Here is a 21,943-nt window from a genome sequence, read left to right as displayed (position 1 = left end):
TGGCAAGTTTAATATTTAATGAAAAATGGTGTTTTAAATTGAATTATAACTTAGGCAAAATTGGATGATTTATTTAAGGGGTTGCTTAAGTTATATTAAAATTAAAAGTCATTTCCTCAATTATATGTTGGGTGCTCACTTTATGTATTATTTGCATTTTAATAAAGTGACTTGTCTAGGCAAAATGGACGATTTGGCGAGGGGATGAAACGAAATGCAAATTAAAGAAAATTTGAATGTTGTTGTTTAGTCCCACATTGGAGGGAAAAGGAGGTTTGATTTGGGGAGAAGGTTATAAATAAGTGCCTTGGCCTTCATTTGAGACTATCCATTGCTAATATAATGAAGTGTTGTCGAAATTATTCCAGACTCTTGCTTCGAGGGATGCATACCTCCTAGTGCCTTTAGTTTTGTGGTTGAGAGATAGCGCCTAACTGAACCTTGTGACTATTTCTCATCCAGAGGAGCAGATTGAGCTCAACGAAGATGAAGATATTTGTGGTTTTCTGAATTTTGGAGTGTGTTTTTTCAGTTTTGGAGTTTGCTGGTTGCATAGAGCTGAAAGTGAAATTCGTTCATAAGTCTCTGGGAGTCCAGTCGCTGCTTCTGGGTATTTTTCCAATGTCTTCCTCTGTGTTAAGCGATTCATTTTGCTAAGTTGCGGGGGTTTTGGAGTTGATTTGGATTTTCTACAAAAAATCGCCCTACTTCCCAAGCCATACCATGCAGGAGAGTGTATTGGAAAGCGTATAGTGATGCTTTGATTTGAGTTGTAGCGGTCTATTGGTTTGGGAGTGGACGCCTTGTCTCATGGGCCCCTTTGCATTTGATTTCATGTCATTCGGAGTTGCGTGGACAAAGTTATGAGCATTTAGGTGAATTCTAGTCTTGTTGGCCTGTATTTTCAGATTGTTGTTTTTCATATCAGACCTGGGTTATTTACTTGTTTAAGTACTTTTCATATGCTGGATAGTTCTTATTTGTTAGAGGGTTGATTCCTAACATTTTGGTGTGTCCGGATATCATTTCCCTATTGTAATTTGCAAGCTAATGCTCTCATTGTAACGCTGAATTCAGTACTACTGATCAACCTTTATTTAGTTGCATTTTACATTTTGTATTCCCATTGAAAATGTGGAAGAGGATGGCCTAGCCGCCTATTTGTTACTTTTAGAAGTTTTCATAGTCCTCCTGCCGAATAAGTGGTTGAGTGATTTATTTCCATGTTTGTAATAACTGTCCTCCCGCTGGAAAGTGGTAAAGTGATCTATTTTTTAGAATTGCAATGATTGTCCTCCCGTTGAAAAGTGGTTGAGTGATTCTACTTGAAGTTGCTCTTGCCCGCTGGACAAGCCGAAGGGGTTGGCTTGCTGCCCAACATCGCATTTTCAATTGATTATTGGAGCTAACGATCCTCTATTCACCATATGCTCTCACCTTCCCACATTGGGCTCTTGGTGATCAGAAAGTGGAAGGGTTATCTTTCAGTAGTATTGTGATTATCTTTTCTAACCTTAACGGGTGTTGTTTGGTGTTTAAAATTGAAAAAAACTAAGGGGGACATTTCATAGTTGCTGCTTCTGATATTATATATTAACTTGCAACAATATTGTCGATGTTGTGTCTGATATGTGCTTTCCTCCCTTGCAATCAATGGTGCCTTCTCAGATTTAGAATTATGTGCTCACAATCGAATTAGCCAAGTAGGTTGATGTTCAACCGAGCAGATCCAAGAATGGATAAATAAGAGATAGAAAGGTTCCAATGATGCCTTGAATGATCGATTACAATCTCCTTATGTATCTATCCTCGCTGAATTGTTGCATCTTTGAGAAACATGTCTTTTCTTAGATTTGTATCTTTTCACAAGAGATCGTATCTCTTCATAGCAACACCCAATGTGTAATTGATCTTAATTGATGATAGTTATAATGTCATCGGATCTCTTCATTCCTTTCATACATCATTGGTCATTGTGCCACTTCATTATCCTCTCTATATGAAATGCTGTAATGTCCCCACTTCGAAATAGAATTTAATAATAAATGATAATAATAAATTTAAAACATTAAAAATTAAATTAAAATATAAAATAATATAATTAAATATGACTAATTAAAAATTAATTAAGTTAATGAAAAGTCAAAAGACATGAAAGGAAAAGTTGTGACTCCCTCAACAATGAGATATAAAAAAGATAAGAGAACCTCATTTGAGAGGGAGGATAAATTGGAAATGAGAAGTGCAGAACTTATTTAAATAATAAGTGCAGATCTGATTACGAAAGGTTGTGTCCCTTTCAAAGGGTAGAAATAATGAAGAGTTGCACTCTTTCAAAGGGTGCTAATGGTGAAAGGGTATGTCTCTTGCCAAAGGGCATACATGATGAAGAGGTGTGACCTCTCCCTCATATTGAGAGATATAAAGGTAAGGAATCAAAAACATCTAGTGAGATCACCATCGATTAGAAAGGATAGCTGTGTAGGCAGAGGCAAGAGAGGAGAGGGCACGGGAGAGCATTCGGGAGCAGACTTTCGTGACTAGCAGGTAAGAGGTAAGGTATAATATATTATAAACAACTAATATATTAATGTCGATTAAACTTATAGTGTTTATTGAACATAGATAAGGAATGTGTTAAGGAAGTAGTAATATGCATTAAAATTACCATTTACTAAGTATGATAATTGATATATTAATATTAATTAATGTATATTTCATTGAGCGTTGGTAAGAGTATATTAAGGCTAAAAATGTGTGCATTAATGAATACAATTAATTAATATACTAATCTACACATAGGGAATGATTAAGGAATATAGATGTTATCAAGGAAGGTGTAATGCATATGTTAACGATGATAGGGTACATTTGATATGTATATATGTTAAAGAATACATTAGGAATACATGTTAACATAAAATGTGGATTAGGAAATAAAATAGTACTAAATCATCAAAGTGTATTATAAATGCAAATGTAAACACATGTTGGAGGCTATAGGGAGGAAATTCCCTTAGTCTAAGGGAGGGATTATGAAAATCCCTAGGGCAATATATATACTGATTATTGATATGCATATGTAGGGCTTGGTTGATTAAGTTCAACCAAGAGGAGATGGATCTGGCCGGTCCACTCCGAGGACTTGGGTGATGGGATGCATCACCCAAGGCAAGGAATGACACATGGTCTTCCTTGGAGGGCTTGGGCGTAAGAGGTTACACCTAAGACAGGAACCGAAATAACCTTCGATTTCCTAGAGGGCTTGGATGTAAGAAATTACATTCAAGACAGGAGTCAAATTCACCTTCGACTTCCTGGAGGGCTTGGAACCAAGATGGGTTCCAAGAAGGCGAGCTTCACGGCTGCCTAAGGACATACTTTGTATGGCATTCGTATCCTTTTTTATTAGATTAAAATTATGATTATGTTGATTAAGTATTAGATAAGAATTGTGATTAGTGTTAATTAAGTATTTTAAGGTTAAATTGCAAGTTAAATTAGTTATATATGTATATTTGTTGTATTTCTAACAATCTATTTTGCAGGACAGTGATCCCTAACTAGTAGGGACATTACAAATGCTGCATACTTAGACTTAACCGATAATATCTTATAATATCATTGTGTCATTTAATTAATCTCTTATTCTTAACGTACCACTACATCATTACCAATATGTATGTGTTAATCTGATCTTCCTAACGATTAGTTCTTTGACTAATCCAAAATGGTTAGTATTACATCTCTTTGTTACGAGGATCGTATCTTCTCATGATTGCACCTTTTTCTTTATTAGCTTTGCATTCTCTTATCCAATAATCAAGTTATCTTCAGATATCGATGATAATATTCTCCTTTTAACTAGTTGATAGTTAGTCGACTTCTCCCTTAAACATAATCGTTATTCCTTCATACTGATTGCATTATGGTCACTCCATTAGGGTCGCTGATAATGGATATTGTCTTCGATCTGTATTGGTTGTTGACAACCCAAACACAATGATAAATTTTCAGACATCGATTATTATTCCGTGGCCGATCATCACTTGGAGCCAATCCCTTATTCCTCCTAACGTAACTAGGAAACCATCTTATTTATAAGACTTAACGGTTTCCCCATATCTTATTCTTCTATTAGCATATAAGCATAGCTACTTCTAACTATTCCTACTAACTTTTATTAGCTATTGGTGTTCAAGGACTGCCACCTCTTGATCACAAAAGTACTTAATTGTTTTAGTACGTCTGGTTCAAGAATGGGGACATTACATATAGACATGTCAAAATCTGATTCGTGCAAAAGAAAACTTGTTTTTCGTGATAAATTGTGTCAAAGCGGCAGTAGTGCAGGTCTGAATATAAATTTGATGCATCACCATGATAGCTGTAGGTTTCATTTCAAGCTATTTCTTCTCCCTTTTCTCAGCAGAAAAGTATAGTAGGTCAGTATAGGTGATAGCTCCAAAGAAACCAGCCTTCTTTGGAGATCCACTCCAATATAAGGGCAACCTACAAGCCTAGGAGTGTTTACATCTTTCATCGGATAGCTGAGTGGACAAGTCAGTAAGGGTGCATGTGATAACATAGGTATTTGGCACTTTTTTTATTATAAAAATGTTTTAAGAAAATGAATTTATTTATTTCTTTTGGTCTGCCTTTGGGTCACCCTAGGTTTGCCTGGATCTATCATAGATTTTCCTAAGGCGAGCCCCTCCAAGATGGACCTTAGGCAAACCCCAAGCCATCTCTATTGAAAACTTGTAAATTAAATTATAACAACACTGTTGCACATAATAAAAACACAAAATATGATTGATTTACTCGGGATGATCTTATATTTGCAATACATTGGCTTTATAAAGCCTTTCATTTTCTGTACCAACTATCCGAACTCCCTTACAGGAATGACTCTAAGAAAATTAACTATTATTTTTTTTACTAACATAAAACTAACATTCTAACTATTAATGAACTATGATATATCAAATTTAATATCCCCTCTTTTATTAAATCAATTCGAGCAAGTGGTGAAACATTGCGAGAACTAAACATGGCAACCCTTCTGAAGACTTTGATGAAACATCTCTACAAATTCTCCTTGCTCACCCAAAAAATACCAAACTGAACACATCAGTGGATCTCCTGAGTGTCAAACCTACAAAGTACGTATGAATCAAGACATACTTCATTATCCACAAGCATACCACTTGTTGATGCGTGTTTTGTGACACTCACCAACATAGAATAAAATACCAAGTATTCTATCCTCTCTTGAACAAGAAAACCTCAAATGATAAACAATATGATCAAATAAAGCAACCCCAAGGTTTACAAATGCTATATCTAGACAATGCAATGGATCGACTCAGTGAATAATGTGATTTGCTGTTCTCACATAGGGACTTACGCACTTGTTCAGGATTTTATCAATTATTTTCCTTTGAATAATGTATGCTTTTACAATGGGACTCTCCAACTAATCTTAAGAAAGATTTTTAAAACAAGATGCAAAAGGATAAGAGTTTAGGAATCTAATCTATTTCTAACTATGCAAGAAACTATTTCTGATTTAGTGAAGCCAAACCAAGCTTTTCTTTGCTGTGAGGAAACAACTACTCAAAGATGATGCAATCTTCAAGGAGCATGTGAATGATTTTCAAATCACTTATACACATCAACACCATAAACATGTGAATCAATGAGCATAAAGAAATTGAAGTTAAGCTTTCAGAAATGAGTTCAAACTAACCATGTACTGCAATTTGCAATCAACAAACTACAAATGGTATGAACATATAGGTTTCACCATGAATCAACAACAATGTCTTCCATTCAACTATTCAACTTGATGTAAACAGATATAAACTAATGAGAAGTAGGAAACCATACTAACATCCCAAAACAACACGAGTTCTAACCAAGCTTCAGTGAGTTTGCATTTATTTTGGTAGTATTTCGGCAACAATTTCACAAAAAGTCTCTCTTGCAAATGAAATGAGCAAGCCTTATATAGGGCTTTCAATTACAAACCAAGGGCCTAGATTTATTCTAAATCAATGGCCAAGATAATTCATAGAAACCCTAAGTGGAGTTAGTTACAACTACCACCCTATCCATCAACATTTATTAAATATTGACCAATGAAAAATAAAATATTCTCCATGGCACAATTTGCAAGGAGCAAGAGCAAGTAGGAAAATTCAATGCCACCTAGGATTATAACAAATCATCTTCTAGGAATGTGCACCCATTGTCTCTTTCCTTAATAGAAAATTCAACAAACCTGGGCATGATGATGTTAAGGTCTTCCATTGGTGGACTTGGCATAGCCTCCACCTTGTACTCAATGATAGCCAAGGCAGTTGTATGCGTGGCAAAAATCATTTCCCATTCTGATCCTTGTTCTTGAAAACTATTCATGAAAGTCATGAATAAAGCGATATTTTCCAAGTGATCCTTTGAAATGGAACCTATGGCTTTGAAGAAGATACTTTTCATTTTATCTTTCAATTCACCCACATTCATATCTGTATCATCATTCAATTCTTGTCAAAACGTTACCTCCATAGAAATGAGGATTCTATCTTGAATACCCTTGAATATTCCCCATAATTGAATGCAATCCTCCTTTACCTTCTCAAAGTCTTCGTTTCTCAACATCATTGGTGAAAGTCGGATGCTTGATTTGTTTCTATCACATTTCCATCCACCAAAGTTTGTTTGGGAATATCCATTAACACATGCAAACATGGAATGGTCTTTTCTTGAACAACATGAAATTCTTCACACAATGCAAGTATGACTTGAATCTTGTCCTTAATGATTCCAACTCTCTCATATATCTGTATCAATTCCTCAATGAATTCATTTGCTTTATCAAAGAAACTTCCAATTCATTTCTTTGTTGCTTGTATTGTCAACTTCCTTCCTTCCAAATCTTCAACCGATTCATTTGAAAGTGTTGTAGGAGAGACAAATGTTCCTTCATCTTGCTGAATTGGATTCATCAAGTGTCATATATAATCTTTCAATTCCTTGACTTCTTCTTTGAGCTGATTCTTCTTTTCTTCTTCTTTTCTCATTTTCTCCTTGATTGATTTCATGGATTCATCCAATTCTTCGATCTCTTGTTCTTTTGTTGTCGGTCCCAAATCAACTATCACAACTTCATATTTTTCTGGAGTAATATCTTCCTTTGCTTTGTCAACTTTTGGAATTGCAATCTACATTGTGCAAGATCCAGAACTTTCCTTTGTAATCTTGAAGTATTTCTTGGTTTTCTTCTTTTCTATAGTCTTACCAATCCTTCCTAGAAAATACTCAAGTTATTACCTGGATCATTTTGCACTACTATAGCTTTCTTTTTCATTCGATTCCTCAACCATTCAATAGTTGTTGACTGCTCTACACCTTTATCTATTCCTCATGTTCTTGGCATCCTCGAAGTCCTGATCATTCCTTCATTGAAATCTTCATTTGGAAAACTCATGTTTGCATCTTTTAGGACTTCTTCAATTGGTATTGTTCCTGGCTCCACTAATTGATCATGAGGAAGAACTTCCATGTCTTGGGAAGGATTTTCATCTTGGTTCTTTTGTAGAATAGATTCCAAAGATTCCCTCACACTTTGACCATCTCGAACTCTTGAGCTTGATTCATTTTCAATCCCTTAATGGCTCATTCTTAGCAATAGATGTCCCTTTCTTGTCCATGGAAACAACAACCGCCTTCACTGAATAAGTACTGGTTGATGAGCGAGTTATACTTGTCTTTTTCCTTTTCTGCTTTGGTTCTTCACTAGAAACTTCCTTTCTTTTTGTCTTCTTAGCTTGTGAAGTTTTAGCTATGTCCTTCGCTTTCTTGTGACCTTCACCCTCTTGTCTACTTCTTTCTTCCTCAATACTGATTTCTTGTTAACTTTCCATCATTTCATCATCAAAAGACTATGACTCCACATCTCCCATCAAATCATAAGTTAGGGGTATATTCTATGCTTTCAACTTTACAACTTGCTGATCTATCCATTTTCATGTATATGCCATAACTAGTCTCATTAACTCATTCAAGTCTACTATTTCAACTTCTGACCAACTAAATGGAGGAAGAGGTCTACTCTTTTCTTCTTCAAACTGAGGTTGGACGAAATTTCCATCATCTTCAACTTGATCTGACACAGGAAATAGTTGACAAATTATAATCATTTGTACAGACAGTCTAGAATACATTCTCCTTCTGATTTCAAAATGATCCATTGCATTTGCCAAATGATCTTCAAGATGTGTTTTGTGCTGGTATTTTCTTCCATTTACTCTCCTAATATTATTTAAGGATCAAAATTCAATCTTGATGGGTAAACTACAAGGGAGTAGAATTGCAACTCCTCAGATTTCTCAACTGCTTGAATTGAAGGACATACTTCAATTGAATTTCCAAGAGTGATTGGAAAGGTTACTCCAACTTTGTGCCTATTCTTTTGAATCTTGTCATACATAGATAACTACCTTGTAACCTTCAGTAATACCATTTTATCTATTGGGTATCTTGGAAGCTTGTAGGGAGAGAATGAACATCGCTGCAATCTGATATAGGTGAATTTGGGAAACTGAATGAACTACGAACCATACTTTTTCAGCAAATCTTTAGCTTCTCGTGACAAGCTCATATGGGTGCGTCCTTGTAAAATTATTACAATGTACAGTGAGAAGGCGTCATTCACCCTCTAAAATGAGCAAATATTGTGAAGGTGTAATTGACGGTAACATTCATATACTTCGATTTGTTCTTCACTGTTCCCAACTAGTCCTCTATATGTTAATCCTTTATATCTTTAGCTCCTTGCCAACATGTAGGCAATATGAACTCATATAAAAAATATCGGGAACGCTCCAACTTCCTTAGTTGGTCATCTAGATTGTCATTGATTATCTTCACTCTGGATAATATTTCTTCAGCATAATAGAACATCCACAACTTGAAATTTGAAGCTTGAGGGCATCCCATGACTCTGTACAATAATGTGACAAGATCTCTCTATTCCTCCTCTTTGAAATCCGATCTATAAAGTCTCTTGGGCATCCTCAAATGATGAGTTCTTGGTTTCGACAACCAAGTGTTATTGATGAATTTTGCACAAGTATCAGGTCCATCCCCATACATCTTCAAAGCCTCCTCCTTTGTCTTGTAAACTATGGAATTATATATTGGAATATAAAATACCTCTGAAATAGCCTCCTCTGTAAGATAATCTAATACTCTACCATTTGGAGCTACCACCTGTCTTTCCTTAAGATCTTAATGCTTAACACATTCCACTATCAACTCAATACACTGTATTGCACGAGGGAAACCAACGGCTTGCACAATTCCATTCCGTATCATCTTCTTAGCCATCTTCGACAAATTGTGCTTATACATTCGCCTTTTGAACTTTCCATGTTTATGTGTCCTAAGTTGGTATCTCCAACCTTCTTCCATTGTGAGATAATCTTTGACTCCGGAAGTACTCCCTTGGAATCGTTCTTGATTTGAGTTTGCCTTGACATCTCTCTGGTTCTAGCACCTGTTGTGATGTATTCACACATCGCCCCATTGCAAATGGGGACCCCTACTTTTTGCCTTCTGGGGTTTGTTTTCTAGGTCATTTAGGGTTTTGTCTATTAGCCTTTGCATGCTGAGTGTTTTCAGAGGGATCACTAAGTCTTCCTTAGGACAAAGTTTTGTCCTTGTTGCTAATTGTGTCTTGTTTGAGTTTCAGGAGGTCAATGAAGCTTGGTGAGTGAATATCATCCTTGAAGGTCTGAGTTAGGTCAAATTGGTGAGTGATGAAGTCTGGAATGTCATCCTGATCTTCAAATGTCTTGAAATTTGGCTAAGTCTGGAATGCCATCCTGATCCTGAAATTTGACTAAGTCTGGAAAATTGAAGAATTCTCCAAAAACTAGATTTTGCATTATAACTCTTGGAGGTCCGAAACCACACTCAAACATCCTGACAGTATATATGGAATATAACTTGAAGTATAAGAAAGAAGAAAGATATAAGGAAATGTCAATTATACTTAAATGTTATATTCCATATATGAATCCTGACGAAGAGACCAAAATGTCAAATTTCGCTCCTGACCCTTCCAAAGGGTCCAGAGCGAATTCCTCTATAGGACATTCTACTTTGATCCAAACCTAGAACTAACTCATTCCCAGACATTATTGAGGGAAAAACACTTATTTGGAGTGAAGAAATATGAAAATGAAGTCAGGATTTGAGCATGAGGAATTTCGCTCCTGACCCTTCCAAAGGGTCCAGAGCGAAATTCATATGAGACCCTTTTTTCTTCACAAAACCTTGAAGTGAATGCTAACTTGGATTGGAGGATGATCAGGAGAGGCCTAATAAGTTATATCCAAGCCAAAGAAGGGAGGAAAAAGGTGAAAATAGCCTAAAATGAGAATTTCGCTCCTGAACCTTCCAAAGGGTCCAGAGCGAAATTCACTTTTCCTCTATTTTGCTCTTTGATATGGCCAAGTTTTGGATTTTTGAGGCATGGTTGAGGAGGCTTTGATGCATATTTGCCTTTGAGAAGAGGTTTGAGGCGATGAAGTGGTAGAAATCAACTCAAAAGGAGAATTTCGCTCCTGACCCTTCCAAAGGGCCCAGAGCGAAATTCCCTATAGGTCTTGTCCTTGGCCTAGGTCCAGAGTGAAATGCTCAGTTTGACCCCCTGTCTTGCCTAAAATGATGAAAACAACCTTGTTTTGAGCTAGTTTGATGGTGGATTCACTTAAATGTGGAGAAAGGAGCCTGAATTTGATCAAGTTTGAAGGAGAATTGGATGAAGTGGAAAACCAACCAATAATGTGGATTTCGCTCTTGACCCTTCGAAAGGGTCCAGAGCGAAAATCCCCATAGACCTCATTTTCTTCCTTGATTTGGCCAAGTTCTTAGTTTCTAAGGCATGTTGGAAGGTGGATTGACATGTTTTCGCCTTAGGGAGTGATCACCAAATGTGAAGGATTTTAGCCTAAAATAGAAATTTCACTCCTGACCCTTCCAAAGGGTCTAGAGTGAAATTTTTGAAAACTCCTATTTTCATCTTGGATGAGGTCAAGACATTGATTCTTATGCCATGGATGCAAGTGGAGTGGTGTATTTTTTCCTTGCAAGGAAGATTGGAGTTGAAAAGATGAGTGTGGATTTCACTCCTGACCCTTCCAAAGGGTCCAGAGCGAAATTCCTCAAAACCTCCCCTTTTTCTCAATTTTGTGCCAAGCCAAGTGTGGGTCAGGGTGAATTAGGATTGGAGATGTCCTTAAGCATGACTTTGAGTTTCTAGTAATCAACAAAGGTGAAGGAATTGAGCCAAAACTAGGATTTCGCTCTTGACCCTTCCAAAGGGTTCAGAGCAAAATTCCTAAGATCACCTATTTCCCCTTCAAAACAAGTCAAAATTTTGGTTTTTATAGCCTAGAGAGGAATGGAGTAACGTTTCCTTGACCTTTGAGGTGAATTGAAGTGGAATAATGAAGGAATGAGCTCAAGAACAAGGATTTCGCTCCTGACCCTTCCAAAGGGTCCAGAGCAAAAATCCTAAAACCTATTCTATCTTCCAAAATTTGTGTCAAAACAAGTCTTGATCAAGATGAGATAAGTTGGGAGATGACCCTAGGATTGCCCTTGAATGGATTTTGGCCACCAAAAATGAAGATTTTGAGCTAGGACAAGAATCTCGCTCCTGACCCTCCCAAAGGGTCCAAAGCGAAATCTTAAATAGGTCCTGTCCCTGGCCATGATTTTTAGCGAAATTCTCCTTTCTAGCCATTTTGAGGGTCAAACAAGTGTTGCATGCATGGGAGAAGGATCCAAAGATGAGAGTCCAAGTATAGAGAGTGAAAAGGATAGACCTTGGTGAGGGAAAACAAGAAAGTCAAGAATTTCGCTCCTGACCCTTCCAAAGGGTCCAGAGCAAAATTCTCAATTTCACCTAATTTGCTCATGATGAAGGTCAAGGTATGGATTCCTAAGCTTAGGTAGAAAGAATACTAGTGTATGCTTGCCTTGGGAGGCATTTTGGAGTGGAGAAATGATAAAACTTGAGCCTAATCAGGAATTTCGCTCCTGACCCTTCCAAAGGGTCCAGAGTGAAATCCTTAAAAACTCTATTTTTTCCCGATTTTGCATCAAACCTAGTGTTGAGTAAAATTAGAAACATCTCTAGGAATGCATTTGAACAAGTCATGGTCACAAGTTGTGAAGATTTTGTCCTAGAATGCAAATTGCGCTCCTGACCCTTCTAAAGGGTCCAGAGCGAAATTCCCTATAGGTCCTGTCCTTGGCCTAGGTCCAAAGCGAAATCCTCTTTTTTGGTCTTTTTGGAGGTCAAATCAATGTTGTCTTCGAGAGAAAGCGATTCAAGGGTCAAGAGAAGTTCAAGGCAAGGAGATGATGAAATTTGAGCTAAAATGCAAATTTCGCTCCTGACCCTTCCAAAGGGTCCTGAGCGAAATTTTTATAGGGCTTTTATAGGGCCTGTCCCTAGGGAGGATCTTGAGCAAACTGCATTTTAATGTCTTCTTGTTGACAATTTAAGGTAGGAAATGCTATGTTAGAATGAATTCATTATGTGTCCTTAATCACCTTTTGGTTGGTTTTGCAGATGGAAGAAGACTAGGCCAGGGCAAGGACAACCTCTTCCAGTCCATCATCATCAAGGACGTTCCACATGCAAAAGGGAGGACTCAAGGTGCTTTGAAGCGTTGGAAGACTAGGGGTGTTCAAGGAGTTCAAGTTAGCCTCAAGACCTCATTCTACCACAAGATGACAAAGAAAGGCTTTGCCAGCACTTCAGGGCGAGATATGCTACTAGAGAAGGAAGACTTGACAATAAGGAAGCCTGATCAAGCAAAGGAAGTACATCATTCATCATATCAAAGACAGAGAAGGATCAACCAAGTCACAAGCATTAGGCAAGGTGGCATCCCAGTCATCATTCCTCCGGTTGGATTGGTCCACCTCAGCATGACCAGATTCAATGTACCTAATTTATTGGAGATGACACAAACTTTGAGGCACCTACCCCTGTTTCCTATTGGTTCTCAAATATTGAATGTAATTTTCTCATTGGCTAGGGAAGTTTGTTATAACAAACCCTAATTAGGGTTTCTATCTTGTAATCCTAGCCATTGGTTCTAAGTCAATCAAAGCCATCAATTTGTAAAGGGCTCTCTATATAAAGCCCTGGCTCCTCATTTGTAAGGGGTTAATAGTTAATAGTCAGAGATTAGTTAATAGTTAGGAATTAGCAAAAAGAGATAGAGATAGCACTTTATAGTACAATAGAAAGAGAAGGCAAAGATTGTTGCAAAAGACTCGTAAACTTCGTTGAAGAAATGGTGAATTCTATGGGTCGATTCAACAATTTGCATGGTCTCTATACTTCTCAAATTTGATTTCATGTTATTAGGTGAATGGAAGAAATTTGTATGATCAACGGTGAAATTCGTATATCCATACTACTAGCGGTTTGTTGATTGCAGACTTGCCTTGCATAGTCAACTGGAATCATTCAGCTTAAGCTTAACTTCAATTATCGCTTTTTCATTGATATGCATCAAATTGATGGTTTCCATGCTTGTAGCGGTGATCTAAACATCATAAAGCTTTCCTCAGAAGATCACACTAATCTTGTGGAGATGATCCTAGGATGTCAAAGCAAGAATTAGTTAGAATTTCATCAAAGGTCATTCATTGCTCTTACGTTCTTAGTGTTAGAATTAGATCCTTCTCCAACCCTTATCCTTTTCCCTTTTTTAAAAATCAAGGATCAGTAAACACCCACGTTCCAGTGATATCCAAAGCAAATTAGACGCTCAGGTCATCGAATGTAAGTCCCCTTGTGATTGCAGCAAAATCACATCATACCGCAAGAAGCTTATCCACACGTAGAGACCCTCCATACAAGAACCTTGGAGTTACTCCGATTGATCCTTTGGCAAGATCTTCAGCAGTCGGGAAACTTTGTTCAAGAGAGGATAAGATACCTTGGTATTTTATTCTGTGATTGCATGTGCATGAAAAACACATCAACAGCACCCGACATCTATTTCCTAAAAGAAAGAACCTTGTATTACAACTATGAATAGATCCTAGTTTAATTTCAAAAATGCTTTGAGTAAAATGCAAGATATCATGATAAGAAAATAATACTTTAAAACCTTGCACTCCTAATTCACATTGAAGAGCCTTTAAAGGAAATTGCATAAAAATCATTCTTCAATAGAACATTGTGAAACAAAGCAACAAATTTATTTAGATTTTCACAAAGTCATTCATAATTTTCAATCCTTAAGGAGATAAAATCCTTCACATCCTTGTAAAAACTCTTGTTTTTCACCTTTTGCACAAAAATTTCAGAAAATTGAACCTTAATAAGTTCTGATTTCACATCCAGCCATCTGGAAATTGATTTGGAAATCTCTGTGATGCTGAAGCAGGTCTGGAAAATGCTTAGGTTTTCACACAAATCTGTTGATACTTCTCTCAAAATCACCTTTATTCAACTCTGATTTGTTCCTTGGACAGAATTCACCCTTTCCTCATAAAAACCTTAGCTTTGAATCAGATTGCATCTACTGAATTTGCATCCATTTATGCACTTAATCAGCTCTTGATTTCTGGAAATTTGCCTTGAAACCTGATTCTTGCACAAGTTCGCACCTATCTTTGGAAATGCTTATCTGCTCAGCTATTCGGATCTGCTCTTAATTCTGCCTTGAAATAGTTCGAATTGCTTTGAATTGTGGTGGAAATGATATTTTCGTCCTTGCATATATAGCTGCCTCATATTAGGAATGGAAAACTCTTGATAAGGGCCGACTTGGTTTGCACTTTTGTTTGCTTTTTAAACTTGTATTGCCTTGATGTCAGATCAACCTCCATGTTTTTGTATTTTAAATTGATTTCACATGTTTTGGAGTATTCTCCAAGCCAACCTAAACTTGAATTCACAAAATTTCACATGTTTTGGACAGTCCTCCAAGACAACCTGGCCTCGAAATGTACTTCATGCAATCTTAAAACAAAGAATTTACCCCCTTTTGATGTGGATTTAATGCTTGTATTGCATTTTTCAAGTTTTTTAGTGTTCATGCATTGATTTTTTTGTGCATTTTGCTTGTGCACGCATAAAGTGGTGATTTCCATGTATTACATCCACAAAAAATGCAAAAAATCAAAGCGTGAATTCAATTTGTGCATGCATTGTTAGTCAGGTATTTGACTTGTGCATGTATAAATTGATCTTAATGCAAAGCGTGGGTCTCAGTTGTGCATTCATAAAGTGCTGAGCGAAAATTAATGTATTCATGATCAGAAATGCAAGGAATTCATGCATTGTTGAGATGGGGGATTTTAGTGCTTCATGTATTCCAAGTCAGAGATCCATGTTGTTCATGTATTGCTGGGCAGAAATTCAGCCTATACATGGAATGTTGTTCAAACTTTCTCCTCACTTAAGCATTTTCAAGCAAATATTCAACTTACTCATGTATTACTCAAGAATTCAAACAGATTTAGCAAGTACTTCAACACTTTGTGTGGATTTTTTGAACCTTAACCGGCACTTAAAGGCAAACTCGTGACTCAAATTCAAGCAAAATTATAAGGAGGCTTACATGGTTTGGGAGAAACACATATGATCCTTGCAATTCTGCCAACTTTAACAAGCATTTCACCCACTACATGCAATAATCACTTTCACGATCTTGCTTTTGCAATTTCATTCCTAGACTGACTCCTTGAATTGACAAGATGAAACCCCTCTCATTCTAAGGCAATAAAGCTTGACACTTCTGCAGAACCTAAGCCAAATTAAGCAGCACCCATGACAAAACAACTAAGGAAAGAAAAAACAAAGGGGTCCCCCTTTGGAATGGGGCGGAAAGGGTCACAACACCACTCTTATAAATTGAGACAAACTCCATTATCCTACAAGAAAGGATACCAACAAATTGTAAATCAAGACTTACTTAGTCATCCATAGTAATAAAACGACCAACCAACTATGAATCCAGACAAACTCAATTATCCACAGTAATAGTCCTTGATTTGTGGATTGAGACTAACTCAATTATCCACAAGTACACACCTACAAAACTATGGATCGAGACAAACTCAATTATCCAAAGGTACCACTTACCAAATTTGTAGATCAAGGCATACTCAATTATTTGCAAACCAAACAAAGCTCTCATGCCCCCTTGCTTCATGAAGGGACTCAAGATTAAAAATGAAATTGGTGCTTCTCATGCAAGATACCATCCTTGAGAGAAGCTAACTAGAGATGATAAAATACTTCTTGCCTCTGATGCTTCCGTTCTCCAATTAAAGGTGCACTTAGTTTTTAAAATTAATAGGTTTTTTGCCTTACATATGCTCCATTATCTTGAACATCTGCTTCATAACCTTGTTTAAGTTTTCTCTTTTCATGCCTTGCAATTTTGCATTAAATAAAATGTAGTCTAAGACACCGTGTGCTACCAAATAGTCAAAGTTTAACGGTCATGTTTCTTTGAGGATTGCACACAACACAAAATAAAAGCCATATGTAGATATTCAAGATGTTGAATTCAACCAAAAATGCACCCTTTTATAGTATGATCTTTATAACACATTTTATTTTATTAAACTTTATTTCTCCATTCTCAAAATGCTCAAATAAAAAAATAATGCCTATGGTTAGATCTTGTTATCTTTCCATCAAAAATACATGTTCAACTTCAAAAACATCTCTAACATCTTTCATACATTTTGGCTATACCAAACTATCCATGCAAATAACTAAATGTGCATTGCATCTTGACCATCCATTTCCATTGTTTTCTTGCACAAAGTTTATAACCAAAAATAATAGTGAAAACTCTCTATCCAATATTTACCTTACACTTGCTGATGCAATTTTAATTATTTGGTCACCACATTAAAAATATTGGAGTGCCACTTCTTGTTCCAATCTTCAATCATTTTGAATATGAACGACCTTGTCCTATTTGTTGTGCGTTTTGCACATACCCCTGTCTCGGACATGGGACCCTCGCAGTTGTCCTTTTGCCTACCCGAGAGACAGAGGAAGTGAGTTTTGTATCCAAATGTCTTTCCAAACACCTCCAATGTCGAAGAAAGCATGACGTAACCCTAAGTTCGACCCTGCAAGATGTTTTCAAATGCCTTTGATTTGCCAAAATTCCCCAAGGCGTAGCACTTAGAATCAAAACTCAAAGTTCGCTCAAATTATTCAAACAACCCGAAATCACTAAGGCAAGAGGGTGTATAATGAAACTCGGCATTGTTTCAAACTTTGCAAGGAAGGGCGTCAAAGATGAAAATCTCGCATTCTCCTCCAAAAAGCTTGAGTTTTCCCATATGCTATGAAGGCACTGGAGATTATAAGTTCGGCATTTTCATATGTATGTCTGAGACACATTTTTTTTTAAATGCCTTCAAATCGCTGAAAGGAAGCCAGAAATCTTCTCGAAATGGCCAAAGTCTGGGGTTTTTTGGTGTTTTTCATTGACAAAAATCTCCTTTCAAAAGCCAACGAAATGCCGAGTTGCATCCAGGTGAATAGCAAACGTCTTCAACACCCCAAGAAAGGCCAATATAACCCCCTTCATAATGCAAAGAAGAGAGTTCGTACATTCTTCTTACCATGCCCAATAAAATACCGACGCGCCAGTGATTTAACAAAAGAAGAATCGATTTCATGGATTTTGAAAATCACGGTTTTCATTTTGCCTTACAAAGTTGAGAAATATCCTGTGCGCTTTGTATCTTCTTTCACAAACATCTTCAAAATGCCGATAAATCCCCCATAAAGCCCGATAGGAATAGTCGGGAGATGACCGAGGCAAATAACAAAAGCTTAAAACAAAGTTTTCCATTTTACCCAAAAGGTTCGAGTTTGATCCCTTGAGCAAGGGCGGAGGTAACAAAAAAAAAATTATTAGGAGATGTTTTAAGCTATAAATCACACATTTCCTCAAAAAACCCCGAATTTCTCATGAGTTAGGGGTGTTCAAAAGAAAATCAATATTTTAATGGGTTTTGCCAAATACGTCTAAGGTAAAATCGCACATTTGCTTTTGAAAATCCAAATTTGGCTTAGGTGTTTAAAATATTCTCACATTTCGGCCTAAAGGCCCAAATTTTGTCCTTAGTCAACTAGGTAATGCAGCGATGAGAAAGGCAAAAGGGAGCTTTCAAAGAATTCAAAATCGCACAACTCTCTTAAATTAGCCGAGTTCTTTAAAACCCAAGGGAGTGAAGGGAGAAGTTAGGTGTTTTAATTAGTTTTGCAAAGAAATAAAGAGGTTCACATTTCGCCTAACATCTCTGAAATTCCCCCTAAGGCAGGTGATAAAATGTTTCAAAACGATTCTTGCAATTCCTCTAAAAGGCCCGAGTTTGGGTAAATGACATAGGTGTTTGACGAATTCTCACAAATCGCCTAAGAGGGCTGAATTTCACCCTTAGTCACCCAAGTGAGTGCAAATGAAAACTAAAGTGAAAGGGGGCGTTAAAAAGGCAAAATCTCACATTTAAGCCAAAGTGGTCATTTTTCGTCACAAGTAAAGGGGGCGTTTTAACTTAAGGTCTTAAATCGCACATTATAAATCTTGAAACCCTAATTTTGCAAAGGAGGTTTTGTATTGTTTCAAAGCAAACATCTTTCATTTTTGCCAAAACGAAACCCGACATCGCCTAAAATTTTTAATATTTGTTAAATTAATTTACTTAATTTTTCAAAATAATTGATTCAGGTCAAAATTGATTGTTTGCAGATCAACGACGTTGAGAGAAGCTAAGGCGTCAACCTGAAGCTCAAATCGGAGACCTGATTGCGATTAAAGCCAAAAGCAAAGATGCAAGAACGCGTCGCAGAGCGCAAGGTCGAAGCAATGAAGTACGGAAGCATGCCATCACTAGACGACAAGTTGAAGTCCACCCTCAAGACCAAAGACAAAGAACACTCAAAATGTGCAAACTCAAAATTACATAGCTGGAATTAATTCCAGAAAGTCAGTTTGCAAAATTGAATTGTTTAATGTAAAGGACTACCTGTGGGCCTTGTCTAATGTATTTAAAATGAGGGGACACAAGTCAGTTATTTTCAACTACCAAATTGACCTGAATTGATGCCAAACAATTGTAGGTAGTTGAGAAAGTGGTTGGGGGGACAACTGAAGATAACTAGGCATGGGTTAAAGTTGGCAAGCTTCTAGGAGGCCACTTGTAGCCATTGGATGCGGTCAATCCTGGCCTTTGGTTCAAATTGTAAAATCTATAAAAGGCAGAGGCCTTTCTCTTGTAAAGGGTTAGATTCTAGTTATAACAAGTTAGATTTTTTGACTCTTAGAGGTTAGAATTAGTTAGATTTTAGTAGTTAGATGCAATTTGCAGATTAGAAATAGCATAGAACTGTTGTAGAAATAGTTGTAATGGCAGCTGAAGCAAATATATGAACATTGAAATATGGTGTTTGTTGTCTTTGTTTTCTTCGGTTTGCATGGTTTCCCTTCAGTTGGTTAGTTAGAGTTCAATGGTAAAAATGGAAAAATGTGGGGGGGTATTTGATGCATTTCAGATTCATACCATTGGGGGCTTGTTGATTGTAGGTCACCGTGCATGGTTAGTCTGAACCCAAAATTGTGCTTAGTTCAACTATAGGTATTCGTTTTAGGTTGCGCCAGAATTGGGTGCCTAGATGAGTATCTCCGATTTGAAAATCCTTCATCCCCTTGGAGATTGCATTGTTCTTGTCGCGTTGTGAGGGTGTCGGTTGGGGACGAGGAGAAAGGGGGACACGGGGACGGGCTTTGGGGACGAGGGGACAAAGGGAAAAAGTTTCGGGGAAGGGTTTCGGGGACAGGGGGACTTGGGCCTAGAGGGGGGAAACGTGTTTCCGAGGAACACTGGAAATCTATCTACTCGCAACACTAGTCAATCCTATCATTGCACTTAATATCCCTAAATCCTTCTCTTTTTCTTTTATTTTTCCCAGCAAAACACATCAAACCGCTGAGTTATCCCATAGTCATGAACTGACATTTGGAACCTTGAGGTTGTCCCCTTTGATCAACTAAAAAAACATTAGGGATTCCTTACGCAAGAGAGGATAGGATATTCAGCAACATTCTATTTTGCGTTGACCGGAAGGAGTTGGTTATCCAACTTTAGCCATGTCAACACTATTCTCATGCACAACATTAAATAATGCAATGGTCTTTTTATAGCATGTTCAAATTATTCATATTTCTATGCTACATTCTACAAAATTAACTCACATCCATTATAAACTTCAGCACAGTAAAACATATCACATCAAACTTTTGCTAACTGCTTGCTAAATGCAGAGAATATATTAAACCATTTCTAGGTTTTATTCTGCTCTTTGGCATCCCAAAATAGTTTGAATTTTTTAATTTCGTTTACAAATGACAAAGTCATCACCATTTTACTATGATTGCAATCTGCAACTTCAGTAGAAATCAAATTGCCTCAACAAATCTTAACACCCACCGGTTTCTCCTTATTCTTCATGCCTCATCATTGTACAGGCATAGAGATATCAATGTGCTCTAATACCATATTGAAAACTTGTAAATAAATTATTGCACCATTGCTGCACATGATAAAAACACAAAAATACAATTGATTTATTTGGGACAATCTTATATTGCAATACATTGGCTTTATAAACCCTTCCATTTTGTAATGGCCCCTTCCCAAATTGCACTAACCTTTACCTATAAATATAAATTACACAACTAAGAGTTAGGGAATAAACTTACCAATTAATCAATAAGCTAACAAGTTGAACTCTTGTATGCAGAATCTGCGTAAAAAGCATAAGAAAAAATACAAATACATATTTATCTTATTATTAGGGTTAGATCAAGTACTAAGTTCTATAATGCATAGAGTTGGAAGGAAACATGAAGGTTTGCTTGGGGCCATTTCTACACCAAGCCCAAGAAAGGTTGCCTTCTACAACCTTCTTGCTCCACTTGGCAGCCCATACTTACTTGCCTATCGGGTCTATTTCTTCCATATATTATCATACCTTGTGAGGGAATGTGTAGAGAATTCGTCTGGGTTCCTTGACTCCTCTGTGTAAGGGCCATCCCAGCTCTTGATGCCACTTTGGTCATCCTAGGATGGGTTACTTACAAGTAACCTCGTCACCCCTCCATCACATTCCATACCCCTCCTTCACAAGAGTGTATTCTTATGATGCAACATTATTTGAGTGTTATCCCAAGAATATATTTTATATTTATAATGACTATGCAATAACTTAATATGCCATTCATACTTAATCATGCTTAATTCGTATTTGATACATATAGACTTTCCTTAGATACATTATATCCTTAAGGGTGCTACGAAAGAGATAGTATTGAGTGCTGAAGTAAGGTAATTACATCTGAATATGTTCCCGATATTATTAACAGATAGATATCAAATTGATACAGCATACCCATATGAATAATGGTGAGCAGATTCATTCTTTCCTTTGCACTGGCTGTGTCTGTCCTTGCAATTTCTCTCCCTTGTTTTCTCCACAACTGATTGATGCCTTCAATGAAAGAGTGGCTGAACTACTTATACCTGCATTTCTGAATGAATGGTTACTGGGGATAAGACATGACTGGTGTCTTTTTGTTTTCTCAACCTTCCTAGACAATTCTTAATTGCTGTCTAACAATAAATATTGCATACTCTACTATCAACCAATGACCACATCTCTTTGTAATGTATTGACATAGCATCCCTTGTAAGTGTTGATCCAATCGCACCCTCTCCAGATCACACCTTTCTTATTAGATTGATCGCTGATCATTAATCATACTGATACTAACAATTAATAATTCTGTTATTTAATACAATT

General features: G+C 36.9%; 1 protein-coding gene across 4 annotated transcripts in view; it reads right to left on the bottom strand.

Moving 5' to 3' along the window:
- Positions 1–21,943, bottom strand: part of LOC131052191 (uncharacterized) — a 423,207-nt gene that overhangs the window by 6,887 nt on the left and 394,377 nt on the right. The window contains exon 11 of one of the 4 annotated variants that reach the window (XM_059216700.1): positions 20,606–20,674. The exons of the other annotated variants lie outside the window; for them this stretch is intronic. Coding sequence (XP_059072683.1) covers positions 20,621–20,674 — 54 coding nt within the window. The 3' untranslated portion in view covers positions 20,606–20,620. Of the gene's footprint in view, positions 1–20,605; positions 20,675–21,943 lie in introns of those variants that run through there. 4 annotated transcript variants of the gene reach the window in all.

This window comes from Cryptomeria japonica, chromosome 2, assembly GCF_030272615.1.
Source record: "Cryptomeria japonica chromosome 2, Sugi_1.0, whole genome shotgun sequence".
NCBI lineage: Eukaryota > Viridiplantae > Streptophyta > Pinopsida > Cupressales > Cupressaceae > Cryptomeria > Cryptomeria japonica.
The sequence above is the reverse complement of the archived record's forward strand: the minus strand, read 5'-3'. Positions and strand labels throughout refer to the sequence as shown.